At 43.5% G+C, this 16,113-nt stretch overlaps 1 protein-coding gene across 1 annotated transcript; it reads left to right on the top strand.

Annotated features, from left to right (window-relative positions):
- Positions 1-202: 202 nt before the first annotated feature.
- LOC142776115 (uncharacterized) lies at positions 203-3,667 on the top strand. Its single transcript, XM_075879125.1, has 2 exons — positions 203-2,937; positions 3,035-3,667. The coding sequence occupies exons 1-2, from the start codon at positions 2,661-2,663 to the stop codon at positions 3,295-3,297; spliced, it is 540 nt and encodes a 179-aa protein (XP_075735240.1). The 5' UTR covers positions 203-2,660; the 3' UTR covers positions 3,298-3,667.
- The last annotated feature ends 12,446 nt before the right edge of the window (positions 3,668-16,113 follow it).

Genomic DNA, 16,113 nt, shown 5'->3' with positions numbered 1-16,113 from the left:
TGCGTTAGAATCGAGTACGAAAAAAAATGAATATGGTAATTCTATTGCCATCGCCACTTACAAAATGGCCGCCCCCTACGTGCGTCGGCATGGCGCGTCGGTCATTTCTGCCTATGTGTTTCCCATGCGCGGCACTTCATACGTGTGCTGAGGAGTTCGTCATCTTGTAGTATATTAGCATCGACGGCATGGTAGGGCCGACTCCAAAAACTCGACGAGTGCACCACAATGCTGCTTCTAAAAGAAAAGTCGTCGCCTGTGCCGGAACGGGCAGAAATCGGGCCGCATCGCGGTCATTCGGAGTTCCCGAAACGTGCGTGCGGGACTGGCGGAAACAAAAGCAGAATATTGTCGACAGCAAAGATTCACGCAAAGGCTTCAGTGGACCACAGCAGGGTCGGTTTCCACAAATTGAAGAGCTGCTCGGCGAGTATGTGATTAAGCAGTGAGCGGCACAGCGGCTTGTGACGACAGAACTGCTCCAAGTGCAGGCTATGCAGTTAGCCTTAGAAAAAGGGCTAATGCAGAGCCATTTTAAAGCGAGCAGGTGCTGGCTAACGAACTTTATGAAGAGAAAAGGCTTTTCCCTCCGAAGGCGAACGGGCATATGCCGGAAGTTGCCGGAGGAGTACGAAAAAAAGCTTCAGAGTCTTCAGAGGTTCCTCCTAAACTTGCGGCACAACAACGGCTACCTGCTTGGGCAAATCGGGAATGCCGATCACACGCCTCTTTACTTCGACATGCCTGGCACCACAACCGTCTAAGAGAAGGGGGCGAAGCAAGTTTGTGTACTGACATCGGGCCACGGTAAAACTAGAGTGACAGCAATGCTCTGTTGCACGTCAGATAGGCATAAGCTTCCCCCGTACTTCATATTTAAACGGAAGACGCTCTCAAAAAGAGTCGTTTTCGCGAGTGGTGTGATCAAGCGGGCCAACGAGAAAAAAGGGTGCGCGTTGCAACCGATGTATTAGTTTTTTTTTTTTTTTTTTTTTTGTCGTGGAAACTGGGCGCGCGTTACAATCGAGGGCGCGGTAGAATAGAGTAAATACGGTAAACGAGCGGAGGGCTCACCATGCAGTGATGCATGTGCATGGAGAAGTTTTATTCACAAATTACAGGACATCCGTCATTAATTAAAGTAGTCAATACATGTCTGTACACGTTGGCCTTGCAACGAGTCAACAAGTTTTGCGGGCAGTTTGCAAAGCATTTGTACTTCGGCTTCAGTATTCTCCTGGCAAAAGAAGTTGCGCGCGGCAATGTACAGTGCTGACACTCTTCGAAGACAACTGTGTTTCCACTGTTACCATCTGCGCTGCAGCCGGAGCGTGGCCAGCACATGATGAGAATGGAGGAGCGTCTCCACCTGGAGAAAAGCAGATCGGCATTCGAGAGAGAAACACTCCGCGGCAGCTTTTTTTTTTTTTTTCTCTTCATGCGTGGTGTTGAAAGGAGAAGAGTCTCTACATAACAGGAACGAAAAACAGGGAAGCGTGACACCGGCGCGTTGCAGATCGGCATGAGAGAGCCAACTCTCTGCGACAGCTTTTTTTTCCCTCTTTCTCTTCATGCGCAGTGTTAAGAGGAGAAGGGTCTCTACGTGGCAGGGACGGAAAAAGCCGAAGCGGGGCACAGGAATGTCGCAGATTGGCATTTGGCAAACATTCCACCGCAGTCTTTTTTTCCTTTTCTTCATTTTCTTCTTCAAGCACAGCGATGAGGTGTCTGAAGTGCCACCGCAGGATTGGGCGGGGTGCTGAGAGCATTTTCGGAGCGCGGTATAGCTTTGATAGGACCACAGCGTCAGTTCGAATTAAGTGTGTTGGAATTAATGAGATTCGACTGTATTTACTATAGTCTGTGAAGTCCGAGTGAACTGTCCTAAGCTAGCAGACGATGTAGGCGGCATCGTGTGTTTGATGGGCTGTGACTAGCAATAGCCTGCTTAAAACAGACATTCAGTAATTTTGTTCATTTATCACCCTATTTCGTGTCCGCTGCGGCTCTCTCTACTTTGCGCTACAGTTCACCCTGCCTTGTGTTAGCCGATTTCTTACTTTTTTTAAAAATCTAACATGCACCCAATTTCGCAGTGTGAAGAAAAATGCACCTTTGTTTATTGTGAGGAGATTTCTGTAGCGACATGCCTCTTTGTTGGCTATCACAGAAAAATATAAACAGCAAATGGTGCGACCATCTAGTGCGACCTTTATTTTTCTATCAGTTTCATCTATGACCAAGATTTGGTTGCTCTAAGGTTGCCTCTTAGTACGCCTTGATCATGTTCATTTATCTTGTTGCGCTCTGCTTACAATGCATTGATTAAAAACATGTCCAAGCTTCTTTTTGAATTCCACATATTTTATCGTTTTTCACCTGTAGAAGCTACTCCTGGTCAACATTCAGGCAAAGACATTGTAACCTCGAAGAAACGTGTATTGGAATTTGAGCACTGTACAAAGTAATTATACTATTTCATAGCTAGAATCAATATTTATTAAGGGTTATAACAGTGTTGTATTTGATTTCATAACAGCGAAACTGCATTCAGAGAAGGACTCTGAAAGGTTCTCACACTGAGTGTGAGAGGGCTAATGTGGAAACCATTTTAGGTCAAGTGAGTTGAAGTTAGCGTAAAAAAACAATGAAATGTTGTGATGCCCAAAAATTCAAGTTGTTGTTTTCAGTGTCCTCTTCTTGCAGATTTTTATCATGAAAACATTTCGATGTGCTGTTGCGTTCACCCCATCTATGCTTCTTGCATTTTTTTACAGTGCAAGCACCTCCTGCAGATTGGGGGACGTGGCCTGCGAGAAATTGGTGTGAATGCCATGAAGGCTGTATTGGCACATGACGTGCAAGTGCTGTACAGCCTTCATGGCAGAAAAGGGAAAAGGGCCTTTGTGAACCTGAGGCTCTGTAGATTAGTGACAGGTTAGACTTGTTCATTGTTTTATGTGTGTGTACCCTAGTGTATTCTCTGTACTGCAGTGCTTCATGTGTACTATGGTATTTCTGTTCTTGTATGCAGATGTCATCTGCCAAAAAGCAGGGTGCGACCAGGCGGAGGCCCTCAACTTTATTAAGAGGTGGCTGCCAGGGTCTGGTGATCGCTGTGGGGGCAGGAAGCGGCGCTTCAGAGAAGCATTTGTTGTGGAGCAGCCCGATGATCCCCACTCTCAGAGTGCAGATTATCGGCTGCTCGCGGCAGCTGGCTTCCTGCCCAGCCACAGCAGCCAGGGCCTTGACAGCACCACTGTCACTGTGCCCCCAACGCAACCTGACCTGCAGTAGAGCGGGCCTTTTTTTAGTTGTGTATATATATTTTTCAATGTATACATTTTTTGTTGTACCAAAATAAATAAAAAAAAACAATGAATAAATAGTCTGCAGACTGTCGGTGGTGCACTGTTCGGCTAGCTTATGCTGATTCGGAAGCACCATCACCATGTTTTAGTTACAAAAAAATGCTCTAAACTATGAATATTCTCGATTACCATGTGGGGGACATATGTGGGGATTGCAAGTGGGGGACATACGCTTTCAACATTTACTTCCTAACGACTTTTTTCGATCTGCTGTACCAAATACCAGTACCAAATAAAGCACTCGCTATTGCAAAAGATAAATTGGTAAAAAAATAAACTACGCTTCTAGTGTTAGCAAAGGGAATGAGGTATAAAAGATGAAATAGATCTAGTAACTGCTTTCAGTTCTCAGCATTCAATTTTCTGTTGCCCCAAGTATATAGGGCTGCAAAGCTACAAGAGCGGGTCATCGAGGCATATTGTTTAAATCTTCCGGTAAGAAAAATTCCCTACTAATAATGGTTACATAATGGCAAGCCAATCAGTAGCCAATATTCGTCGTGCAGGAAACATCGGTGTAATAACGGCATTTGATTGGCTGCAATGTGGCCCTGGATTGGTCCAATGTCGGTCGTACATCCGTAGCCAATATTCGTCGTGCAGCAAACATCGGCGTAAAAATGGCATGTGATTGGCTGAAATATGGCCCAATGTTGGCCGAACATTGGCAGCTTTGTCGGCAATACGATGGGCCTTCGTCGGCCCAATGTTGGTTGCATACTGGCTAAAACATCGGCAAAACGTCGGCCCATCATTGGCTTGAACGTCGGCCCGACATTAGAAGAAGTTGCACTTCCGACGTCGGCCCGACGTCGGTGCGCATGTTAGCCGATGTTGGTCCAAGATTGGTCCAACGGCGGCGTGCTGCCTGGGTAGGTTCATTAGCGTCAGTTGCGGGTGTAATGGCACAAGTCGGTAAAAATGGCTTGTCTGGATAGATCGGGTCTTCGAAAATACAATTTAAGGCCTCGAGGCTTCCCAGACACTCGCCGCGTAGCAGGATGTACGGGCAAGCAGAAACGTTGCACGCATAAAGTACCGCTGAACCATTGGAAAAGTTGATGACGGCAAACGGGAGGACGATGGTTCGGTGTTGCACACTAGCTATATAGTTGGTTGGAACAGGAGTGCCGAGTTAGTGGCAGCAGGGGAAAACACAGGCACTAGGACGGCGGACAAAGGCGCGATGCGGACGTCAGCTGCGGCAAACACTTTCGAGGGACTGTGGTGGTCGATATCAAGGCACGGATTCGTCAACGTGAGTTCAGCACGAACGCAGTCGACGAGGGCCTGATGGGTAGAAAGGAAATCCCATCCTAGTATGACGTCGTAAGATGAACGTGGGAGAACAACAAAGTTGACGGCGTACCAAACATCTTGAATAAGAACGCGTGCTGTGCACTGAGCTGTCGGCGCGATGAAATGGGAGGTGGCTGTACGCAGAGCAAGATTCGTAAGCGGCGTTGTAACTTTTCTCAAATCGCGACACAGTTTTTCACTAATTACAGAAACGACGGCGCCTGTGTCGACAAGTGCACGTACAGCAACACCTTCTACTAGCACATCAATTTCGTTAGTCGGACAAAGAGGGGGTCTTAGAAAGTTCGACGACGACGCAGTTCTTGCCTCCGGAACTGCGGCTGTCATTTTTCCTCTCGAGCGGGGCTCGTGCACCGAAGCATCGGGGAGACAGATCAGCGACGGGGTGGTAATGACCGGCGAGAATCGACGGGGCGTCGTGGGGACAATGAGTTGGTGATAGGAGAAGATGGTCGCTGGGGATTCTGGGCAGCCTGGTAATTTGCAGAATTCCCATGGTTTGGAGGCTGAAAGTTGCGACGGCGACAGTAGCGTGCTATATGTCCCACGAAACTGCATGCGAAACAGATGGGTCGATTGTCCAAGGTGCGCCATGGGTTAACGACAGAAGGTGCTGGGGGTGAAACGGGATGGGGTGCCATGTATGTAGGCAACGTCGTAGGGTAGGAGGACCCGGTGCCCCGCTATGCGCCAGAGACAGGTGGGGCTGGGGGTCTAGCAACGACGGCAGCGTAGGTCAGCGGCATAGGGACAGATGGCGATGGAGGCAGTGCCTGCGTGACCTGTGTCTCAATGACCTGGCGTAGACGTGGGTCTAACGAGGTCACTGGCGCGGATGCTTCGGCCACAAGAGAAAGCTGACGCGCAACTTTTTCACGAATGAATTGTTTGATGTGGGGAAATAAGACGGTGTGATCAGCAGCGACGTCGCGCACGAGGGCGGAAACTTCAGCCGTATCTTCAGCGGCCCTGCGCGTCGAGACGCGCTGCTTACGCAACCCGTCGTACTCCTGACAGAGCTGGACAACATCGCTGACGGTCTGTGGATTTCTAGCGACGAGCATCTGGAAGGTATCGTCGTCAACTTCTTTGATGATGTACTTAATTTTGTCGCGTTCGGTTAGAGATTCATCGACGCGCTTGCAAAGAGACAAAACATCTTCAATGTATCTTGTAAAGGTCTCGTCCCTGCGCTGGACTCGACTACGAAGACGCTGTTCGGCGCGAAGCCGGCGCACGGCGGGACGACCGAAGACCGCGGCGATGGTGGTCTTGAAGGCGGACCAGTTGGTGATTTCGCCTTCGTGGTTCTTGAACCAGAGGCTGAATATATATAAGGAGGAAAGAAGTGTGTACCTAAGGGCTCGTTTTCCGTGTTTTTACACAAGGTTGTATACGAGAAACTATTGGTCAGCTGCCCACTCGTAACAAGTTCACGTGCTACGTGACGCCAAACAGGCTCAAAAGAGTGTCCCACACTCACCGCCATGGCTAATGGTGGCGCTGACCGACACTCCCACGTTTAATTCACATATAAACCCTCTAAAGTGGCTGGGGGGATAGCTGTCGTGGTAGCTCAGTGGTAGCGCATTGAACGCGTAATTCGAAGGTCGCAGGTTCGGATCCTGCCCACGGCAAGTTATCTATTCACCCACTTTTTTTCATATTTACATTACAATTTGGTCTAATATCTTCCCCTATACTTTCCTTGGCATTATTGTCTGTTAGGTCTTATTAGTATTGTGTAAAAACACGGAAAAACGAGCCCTTAGGCACACACTTCTGTCCTTATTCATTAACGAGGGTCTCGTACTGGCAGACTTAGTGCGTTTAGGTTGTATACGAGGGACTACTGGTCAGCTGCCCACTCGTAACAAGTTAACGTGCTACGGGACGCCAAACAGGCTCAAAAGAGTGTGCCGCACTCGCCGTCATGGCTAATGGTGGCGCTGACTGACACTCCCACGTTTAATTCACATATAAACCCTATAAAGCGGCTGGGGGGATCGTGGTATCTCAGTGGTAGAGCATCGAACGCGTCATTCTAAGGTATCAGGTTTGGATCCTGCCCACGGCAAGTTATCTTTTTACCCACTTTTCTTCATATTCACATTACAATTTGGTCTAATATCTTCCCCTATACTTGGCATTATTGTCTGTTAGATATCATTACATATATATATATATATATATATATATATATATATATATATATATATATATATATATATATATATATATATTGTAATGAAAATTTTATTCTATTTCGGGGCTAAGGTTCGTCACGCTTGTTTTCCGTGCCGTGTTAGGAGAAATGGACTTTGAGATGACGCGGTAACAACACACACCGCGTTTATGATAAAACATGGAAAAACATAGAAAACAATGAGGCACAAAAGGTAAGTACAACCAACAGAGAGGACTAAGCTTGATTTTAAAGAGGACCAATTAGCGTTCAAGTAGGAACGTTCGAAAACCTAAGAGCCAGATCGGCAGTACTACAGACGCCGATGAGGTGCAGGGCAGGAGGCGGTGGAAAGGCGCTACGGAGTGGGCTCACTTGCCGATGTACGACGCTCTCGTGACGACTGCGCTTGACGGCGTGAGTGCGACTACGGAGCAGCCAACCCGCATCGGCGACTCGATGCTCCATGCGTGTAATTGGCCAGCCCGTCCAGCGAACAGCTTGCGTCGAGACGCGGTGCTCGGCGCAACTGTGACCATTAGCCAGGCCACGTTCATAGCTGTGCCGAACGGCTGACCGTGGAGACGCCTCGCCGAGATCCGTGATGACCTCGGCAAGGAAGAGAACAGCAGGCCAGGCCGCGCCCCGAGATGCAGTACTCGTGCCGGCAATGCCGCCCCAGCTGGTGGTTGGACGGCAGAAGCGTGGACGACCGCGTTCCCTGGCCGGAACATGGATCGCCTGCGTCTGACGCTTCGGCCCGCTGTCTTCCGTCTGCCGCTGCTTCAGCTCGTCCCCGGCCACAAAGCTTACCGCCGTGTAATGGTCATACACTCTAAAAAGTTTTGAGGAGTAACTGCGCCGTTCATCCGAAAAGGGCGCTTTACTCCAACAAAGGATGAACTGCAGAAGCATGCGTGCCGTGCGCAAATTTCGGAGAGCAACTGCTTAGTCCTTCGTCAAAACGAGAGAAACGGGAGGACGAATTGCAACACTTACTCCTGTACGCCTAGAGAATGAGAGGGAGGGACGCGGGGGGTGAGCGAGTAGGTTTCCTTTCACTGTTGAGCACTTTTTTACAAAGTGCATTACGAAGTGTCCGTGCCTGGAAAATATATATAAGTGGCCGTAACAATACTCGTTCGTTTCTCGCAAGCAATAAGTGGATAAAATCGCTTAACTAGTCCACAATTACGAAAACACACGCATGCACACATGATCCGCATTCGGCGGAATTCGATGTCCAGCTTGCTTGATCGATCAGATCGTGCACGGTTTGTTTCCTTGCTTTTATTTCCACCTGCGCCGCAGTCGCGTTTATTTATCAGCTGCAACGTTATTTTATTTTAAAAAATCCTCTTAAGTGCCGACATGGTGACTTTACTACTGTGGTTCCCGTACACCTCTGTGGAACACGTTTACCCTTGCTTTAGATATCGCTGTAGCTTCTCGATCGCACTGTGAGCGCCTTCTCGTCTGAGCATGCTTGTAATACGTGCCAAACGAATATGCACACTGTGACGCGTGCGTCGTCAACATTCCTTCCTCCATGGTCATCAAATTGTCGTACCCGCGCTGTTGCAGCGGAACGGCGTGCTGGTAGTGTCGTAGTGTCGGAGCTTTTTTTTAAATCACGGAGACGTTGTGCAGCTCCAAGGCATGCAACGTGGCATATTTTCGCTAAAGGGTCGACGTTGTAACGAGGGCAAGGTTCTGTTTAGCGTTGCTTGAATCAGTTGCCAAATTTTGGACTCAGTGTTGCCAGACTGCCAACAAATTTGGCGAAGAAATTTGCCCCTGTAGTTGTGCCTTCCCCGTGAGGGCTTTGTGTCGTCCGCAGTGCATTTCGCAAGTGCGTGTGCGACGTTGGCCATTTTAATTAATGGAATGTTGCGCTGCGATTGTGCCAGATATTATGAATTTTGGCTATTTGGGCCCTGGGAGTCCAGAGCAATCGAGCGACCTGATGTCTTCAACATCCACTCAATATATTTAAATGAATAACATCAAGAAGAGGATCCTGCAGGTCATATTATATAAGCTGACCCGCCTGTAACGTCACCTATCCAGCCAATAACAAAAATAAACAAACATATAATAGCCCCCCCCCCCAAAAAAAAAACAAGTGCTTCTGAAACACAATTGTTAAAAAAGTTTTGTTTCTCATTATTGTCATTCCAATTTCATCCCCCCTGTACGTGAAGGTAGTCTTCGATGTAGAAATGAGTTGAGCATATATTCAAGATCGCTGCTGAACGCAATCAGCAGAGATGTTCCTTTCGCAAGAGATTGTGCCTGATCACCAGAGATCTCAACTCGAAAAGGATCTTTGAGATACACTTCTGGAAGGTATCTCTGGAGACAGGCCCGTAACGGAAGAGGGAGGGGGGGGGGGGGGACTCGAGTTTTTCTTGAAATTCGAATAAAGAGGTTGTTTTACCAAAAATAAATAATTAAAATAGGCAGTTTTCAAGGTTTGCAAGCCTACTTAAAAAATGTCTGGCTACGGACCTGTCTGGAGGTGTCCAGAGACAATGTCCTGCCACATCCCCTTCTCAGACACAACAAAGTGAGATGGTGCATCCATCTTTTGCATCTGAACTGTGTGCATGTGTATCTCCAAAACACTGAAATTGCCAGTGTCCTTATTGTATTAAATAACTCATTAAGTCCGAGCTTTAGTAACCCATAAGTGCCCTCTCCCTGACAGTGGGGCAGGCACAACCACAATTTATCCCTCCTTGTCAGCCAATGAGAGGGATCAATTCACCCAGCAATGCCTTAATTCTAACATCACCTTAATTTCTAACATCACAAGCTTGGGCTATTTGGATATACAATGACACTATCCACACACTCCACAACACATCTTGAATTATTTGCCTCTAGTAAGCCACAGAAAGAGCCAAAGGCAAGCAAACATAGCACAAATCAGAACTCCATACCTAATCTCCATGTCCTCATTTCTTTCTTGTCAATAGGATTCAAACCCAAGATCATCACTTTAATAAGAAAGGGGGCTGTACATTCTGTTCCATGTGAAGGGGGCTGTACATTCTGTTCCATGTGAACCACAGTGTGCACTTTGATCACAGAAATAATGTCAGGAATGGTAGTGAAAGCAACGTTGTCATTTGGTTTTTAGGCCTCGGTATCTGGCATGGAAGGCTGCACATGTGTCAGACGCATTCACCAAGTTTAGTTAAATCTATCCTTGACTATCTCCCAGAACACTGAATTTATCAATAATGCCATTGCCCCCTCTTTTTTTACTGCTTTCTATAAAAAATGATGTCCAGATTTGATGGACAAGAGCTTCATGAGGCAGTTGGAAATATAAAACAGTTAAGGTATCCTGAACATTGCTTAATTGGCTCTCTTGAGCAAAAGAAATCTAGAGAAAACAAGGAATTAACTGGTGGTAGAAGTAAGAAAGATAAGCATATCATAAATGTTCATGATCTGCACGGTGTCTCACCAAGGTGGAAGAAAGTTGAAACAAGGTGGCCACAATGTTGTCTTTTGGATGTGACAAGTTGGGCAATATTTGTGCTGCTGTTGATAGCGGAAGCTGCGAAAGCAGGACAAACAGCGAGGATGCATAATAAAGCTCGGACCAAATTCATCGAGACTATTTATTGCTATGTGAAAAACTCTTTTCATGTGGAAGGCAACATGCTTGCCAGACAGAAAAAAATCATCACTATACGTGCGTCTCAGGGAGTATAGGAAAACTTGAATGGACGCCTTCATTGAATTTATCGTGCTGTAAGGTTTGCAGCTTGCTTATTTGGTTAACAAACATGGCAATCAATAAAAACAGTGCTGTTACTAGCAAGCTATATCATGTCTGAATATCAATATCCACACCTCCAGGTACAATGGCAATACAAGAGTGCCTGTGGTACCTTCTGAAAGCCAAGGTACTATTGAAGCAAAAGGAGACAGCAGCTTATGAACTAGTAGAGGCTTTTTACATTGTTAGATGGCATGTGTGTTGCATATGGCCTTCATTATTGCTCCATGACGTCTAAAATAATTACCTTCTCATTGGTCTTTAGCTAGTTATGTTGGCACATGTAGTTTGGTCAAAAGTACATCCTTTTGCAGTTGTCCTTTAGTTCTTGTCACATGCAACTTTGTGTGTATGTATATAATATGTACACATTTGTAGTTACAATAAAATTTCTGTTAACAATTGGTAATTGGTAGTCATTAATATGTCGTTTCTGTATAGTTTTGTTTGGCTCTGCAAATTTCTGTGTAAATTACCAAAGTGCCCAACTTGCTGCGTCTTGATTCTTATTAAAATTGTAAGCCTTGCCCTCAACTTCTGAATATCTCAGCAAGCTGAGATCTCAAAACTGTGAGACCCTTTATTTGCCCGGGGCTGCTGAATTCACGTGCTACTTGGAGAACCAGATTTGCCTTTATGCTTTTCTAAGTGCCATATAAGGGCTCTTATCCAATCTATGAAAGCAGAAACATATTGCACGAATGGGACTAGGCATGGGCTCTGTTTATTCATAACCATACCTTTTATAAGTATAGAATGTGTACCTGGAATGTAGCTTTGTGAAATATACTTCCATCACTACAAGTAAGCAGGACACATGTGTGTAGATTCTGCTACCTTTGCTGAATAAACTCACTAGTTTGTGGACACCCTAATGTCACTGAAGAAGCTGAAATAAAAAAGCCCATCTGAAACCACTCCTCCAATCAATTGCCAGTGAAGCTACAAAACTGTGCCCGGAACTTTAGTTATTTCAGCATATCTAACATGACAGTGTAAAATAAATAACACAAACGTATAAGCACAAATATACAATGTACAAGTGAACAAAGGGAATTAAAGACAAGACTGGATTGTACTATATGGAAAAGAGAACATTAACAGGAAATGAGAAAGGCACGTCAAGGGCTGAAGTTACCTGTTCAATTATTTTACCGATTTCATGAAAGTGCTGGGTTTCATCCTTGTTATACAGTTTTTCACTGTCCACTTGATTCAGAGAAGCATAGAAGCTATAAGGCTTATCAATGCTTGCAAAGGGACTTTCAAAAGAGATTGTAGGAATTTTGTGAAAAGTGGACAACTCATACTGGCAAGGAGGCAGGGAACATGCGCATTTTTTCACTGTCGGCTCTTGTGGGGGCAATGGCAGGGCAGGAAAAAATCTTTGGTGAGGCTGCTCTGCCCCCATCTGGAGCACAAACCTTTGCCTGAGCAAAACTTGAATGCCTGTCATTGCCGGTAGCCATGTTGTGCGCATTCACTTGAAAGATAGGCATGATTGCATACATAAAAATGTTTCATCATGTAGTTATGTTTACATAAGAAAAAAAGGTTCTTTCTATCAAGTAAAAAGCAATAAACTGTCGCTGCATTCAACAAGAAAAGGAATAAAAGTAAAATAAAAAAATTGTAAATAAAGAGACTATCTAGATATGCAGCATTAAAAACACCTAATAATCGCATACGAATTTACGAGCGTATTGATTAATATGCTGGCCAAGGCCCGAGAATACATATATTTAACGTTGTAGACACCCAATTATATTTGAAAAATTATTTTTGAAAATAAATGTCAGTTTTTAGTTCTGTTGAGTGGCAAGCCCACATATCAAGTAAGCAACCTGACAGTAATGGCAGTAATGAATTAAAGAAACGAGATAAGAGTGCATTACTTTATATTCTTAGCCACTAACTTAAAACTTCACTCAAAATAAACAGGCACCACATGTCATTGCACTCCACAGAAAGTTTATTAGAGCAGCACAAGGACTTCATATATAGTGTGTGCATGACATAAAATTTTTCATTTTTACCGTAAATACTGGAACAGTCGCATGTGTCTGTCATCCTGCCACCTTCCCCATTAATATAGACATATATTTTGTGTTTATACAAATTTTGTGTTCATACAAATTTGTAACACACACATGCTACACAAACGTAGTGAGCCTCTTTGATTCTCCATCCCTAAAAATCTGAGAAACTGTAAACAAAGTTCTTCTTGGCTGACAGAATTGCCTCAAGTGGTAAGGGACTGTCAGGAACAAATAATTAAAGAGGCCAAGTGAGCTTCGCAAAGTCTCAACTTTGCTGAAAAAGAGCATGGCGTTAGCAAGTGGCAAAATTAAAAGCAATTTTTTGCTAGGCCTTGCATTCATTATGCCAAAATGTGTGCAGCTATGTCCACTATGAACAGTTTGTGCACATATGATGTATGCAGTAGAAAATTTTCTAGCAGTCTGACTGTAAATGCACTTTCATTCAAATAAAGTGCTACTTTAATTGAATTGCCAAGTTATTTCTCAGTGACTAAATGGCATATGACAGTCTTTTATCCTCCATCTCTACCAGTCTTAGACTGCTTGAAATGGCATTTTCAGCCAGTGGGCACTACTAATGCAGTATTTTTGGCAGTCTTGGACAGTCCAGAATGACGTATTTAAGGGCCCAGTGGGTACTTGAGAAAATTATAAATATTTACAAGCGTTATGGGCATCCATCCCATATGGATTCCTAAATTGTATACATAACTAATATTATATACCCACAAATATAAAAATGTTGAGCTTGTAGTATAATTTCATGACAACACATCTAGTTACTACAAATATAACTAAATCACAATGTTTGTTTGCCATTCCTTTCTCTGCCACCATAGGCTTTGTTCACAGCACATTAGGTGAAAGATGTGCTCAATCTAAATTAATTGAAATGTAAGACTAATAACTTAGTCTGCATCTTTTACAGGACATTTTCGTCAATATTCACCTTAATTCATGACATCATGAGGCATACATTTTTGACAGCAGATAAAGTAATAACAAATAAAACGAGGTGGCTACATTTTTAATTTGAACGAATAAACAAGTGCCTGTATAGATGTGTAACTACATGCATGACTTAAAGAAAGTGTAAATTTTAAGGGCTTGTTTTCTTTGTTAAACACATTAATAATGAGATCTAACAGACAATAATGCCAAGGAAAGTATGGGGGATTTTGTTAGAAGTAATTGTAATGTAGACATGAAGAAAGATAAGTGGGTGAAAAGATAACTTGCCACCCGCAAGTCATCTTTTCGCCCACTTTGATTTCTTCATATTTACATTACAATTGCTTCGTATAATAACTGGCTCCCATACTTTCCCTGGCATTATTGTCTATTAGTTATCATGAACACATGCATGACTTGTGATATTACCACATTCATAAGCTTATTATTGTCAACTACTCAAGATCTGTGCATATATTACATTAACCTTGAGTACTTCTTTTATGTAGCAAATGCAAATATTGGTCATTTTCAGGGTCTGTTCTGATGCTTTGTATGCCATTTAATAATTATCCACTTAGCTTTACCAGATTGTGGCCATTCGATGACCCAACCTGCACCATATAAAGCTAGGTGGATGTGTCACTATACTTGGCCTAATGCAGCTGAACTTGCAGTAATTCACCTATGTATAGTGAGCTAGCTGCCTAATCAAATTGATTTACATCTTCCCTGGTCTAACATTTTTAAAATGACCTCCCACAGATATGAGACTAGCTAATTGTAGCAATAAACCACAGAATAAAAACTAACCTTGCTTAACCACAGATAAGCTGCAACTCATGATACTGGGCATCCCTTACACTAAGCTAGCCTAAATTAACTAAAACTAATATACAGTAACTTTAGCTCAAGCTAGTAGTTGTCACATTCACATCCAGCTGACGTTATTGAATTTTACCATATTACCTCATAGTGAGCAGCAGGGTCTAAACACTACAGAGATAATATGTTGTTTAATTTATGCAGGAGAGTAGCATGCTTAAAGCAATGTGGAGAGCTTTTGTTTACCGTAGTAACTATGATGGTGAGCAGCAATGTACATTGTTAATCTTCAGAAAAAGCAAATTTTGTGAGCTCTCTCTTTCGCAGTGTTCTGTGAAGAATATTGCAATGTGCAGCATTAGCTATTTTAATTTCACTAAATTTTATTTTGCTGCCAAAACGAATATATGCTGCAAGAAGATTTTTAGAGGCAGATTATGTGAAAGCAAAAAAAAGTGTGTTCATAGATTCTAAGAACTGTAACTAGCATATCTGCTATGTGTGTGAATGAAACTTCAATATGCTTAATTCATGTGGCATTCATCTCAATTCTGTCTCACTGCCATATATTTTAACTGTTAATTCAAGTGAAATATTACTTGCACGAGCATTAATTAAACAAAGTGTTCAGTTGTATGAAGTTTTTTTTAAACCCAACACCAAAGTGCTATTGAATTTTTTACAATGCTAACCCACTACATATTAACAAAATTTTCTTCAGAGTACACTTCAGTTCTGCAAACACATTTCCTGACATAATCCAATGCCCCTGAAATCATATATTGATTACTCTAAGAAGTAGAACCACACTTTTTGTGGTTCTACTATCTGAAACACAGCACCAGTGTGTCTGTTAGGCACAAATGTCTTTACCCTTTTGTCGACCTCTCACAATTTTTATCTGTACATTTGCTACAGTTCATTATAATTTATTACACCTTTACTTCTTGTGCCTTTGTTTCCATCATTTTTTCTTCGCTTCTTACCTGGAGGTTTCTGCTATTGCTTTAAAGTTTGGTGCATCTAATTACACTTTTTTGCCTTTCACATGAGCACACGAGTTGTGCACATATAGTTTTAAAAAGGTACACGTGACATCTTGACGTGAATATGTGGATTGCTTTCTGATGTGGCATCTGTTTTAACTTCTCTGCCTTTTACATAAGCTTGCAAGCTGTGCATGCATAGTTTTAAAGAAGTACACGTGATGTTTTTCCGTGAAAATGTAGATAGCTTTCTGACATGGCAGGTGTGACTGGAAAGGCATGGTATGATAAGCTATAAAAGAGAATAGTTGGTGCAATAAAGTTCCGCTGTAATTTCACCGCTTGTCTAGTACACTGTGTTCCTTAGTCCTCATCCTTTTGCTGCACTGTGTTTCCTCAGCTAAGTATATACCAACTCACTCAAATCAAAGTATTGGTGGAGGTCAACATCTGATGTATGCTTCTCTTGTGCAACATGAACGAAATAAATGGAAGTAAGCGTCCCATTCGACAGCGCTCAGTAGCAGGAGCTTAGACTTATTTACAGTAAAACATAGCTTTGAACGTTGAAGTATTTCAACAGATGTATGCTGATATGCTGGTCACATATTTCTGGGTTTTGGACTTGCCTTTAGCA

Source organism: Rhipicephalus microplus, chromosome X, assembly GCF_043290135.1.
Source record: "Rhipicephalus microplus isolate Deutch F79 chromosome X, USDA_Rmic, whole genome shotgun sequence".
Lineage (NCBI taxonomy): Eukaryota > Metazoa > Arthropoda > Arachnida > Ixodida > Ixodidae > Rhipicephalus > Rhipicephalus microplus.
Note: the sequence above shows the minus strand (reverse complement) of the source record. Positions and strands in the feature narration are given on the sequence as shown.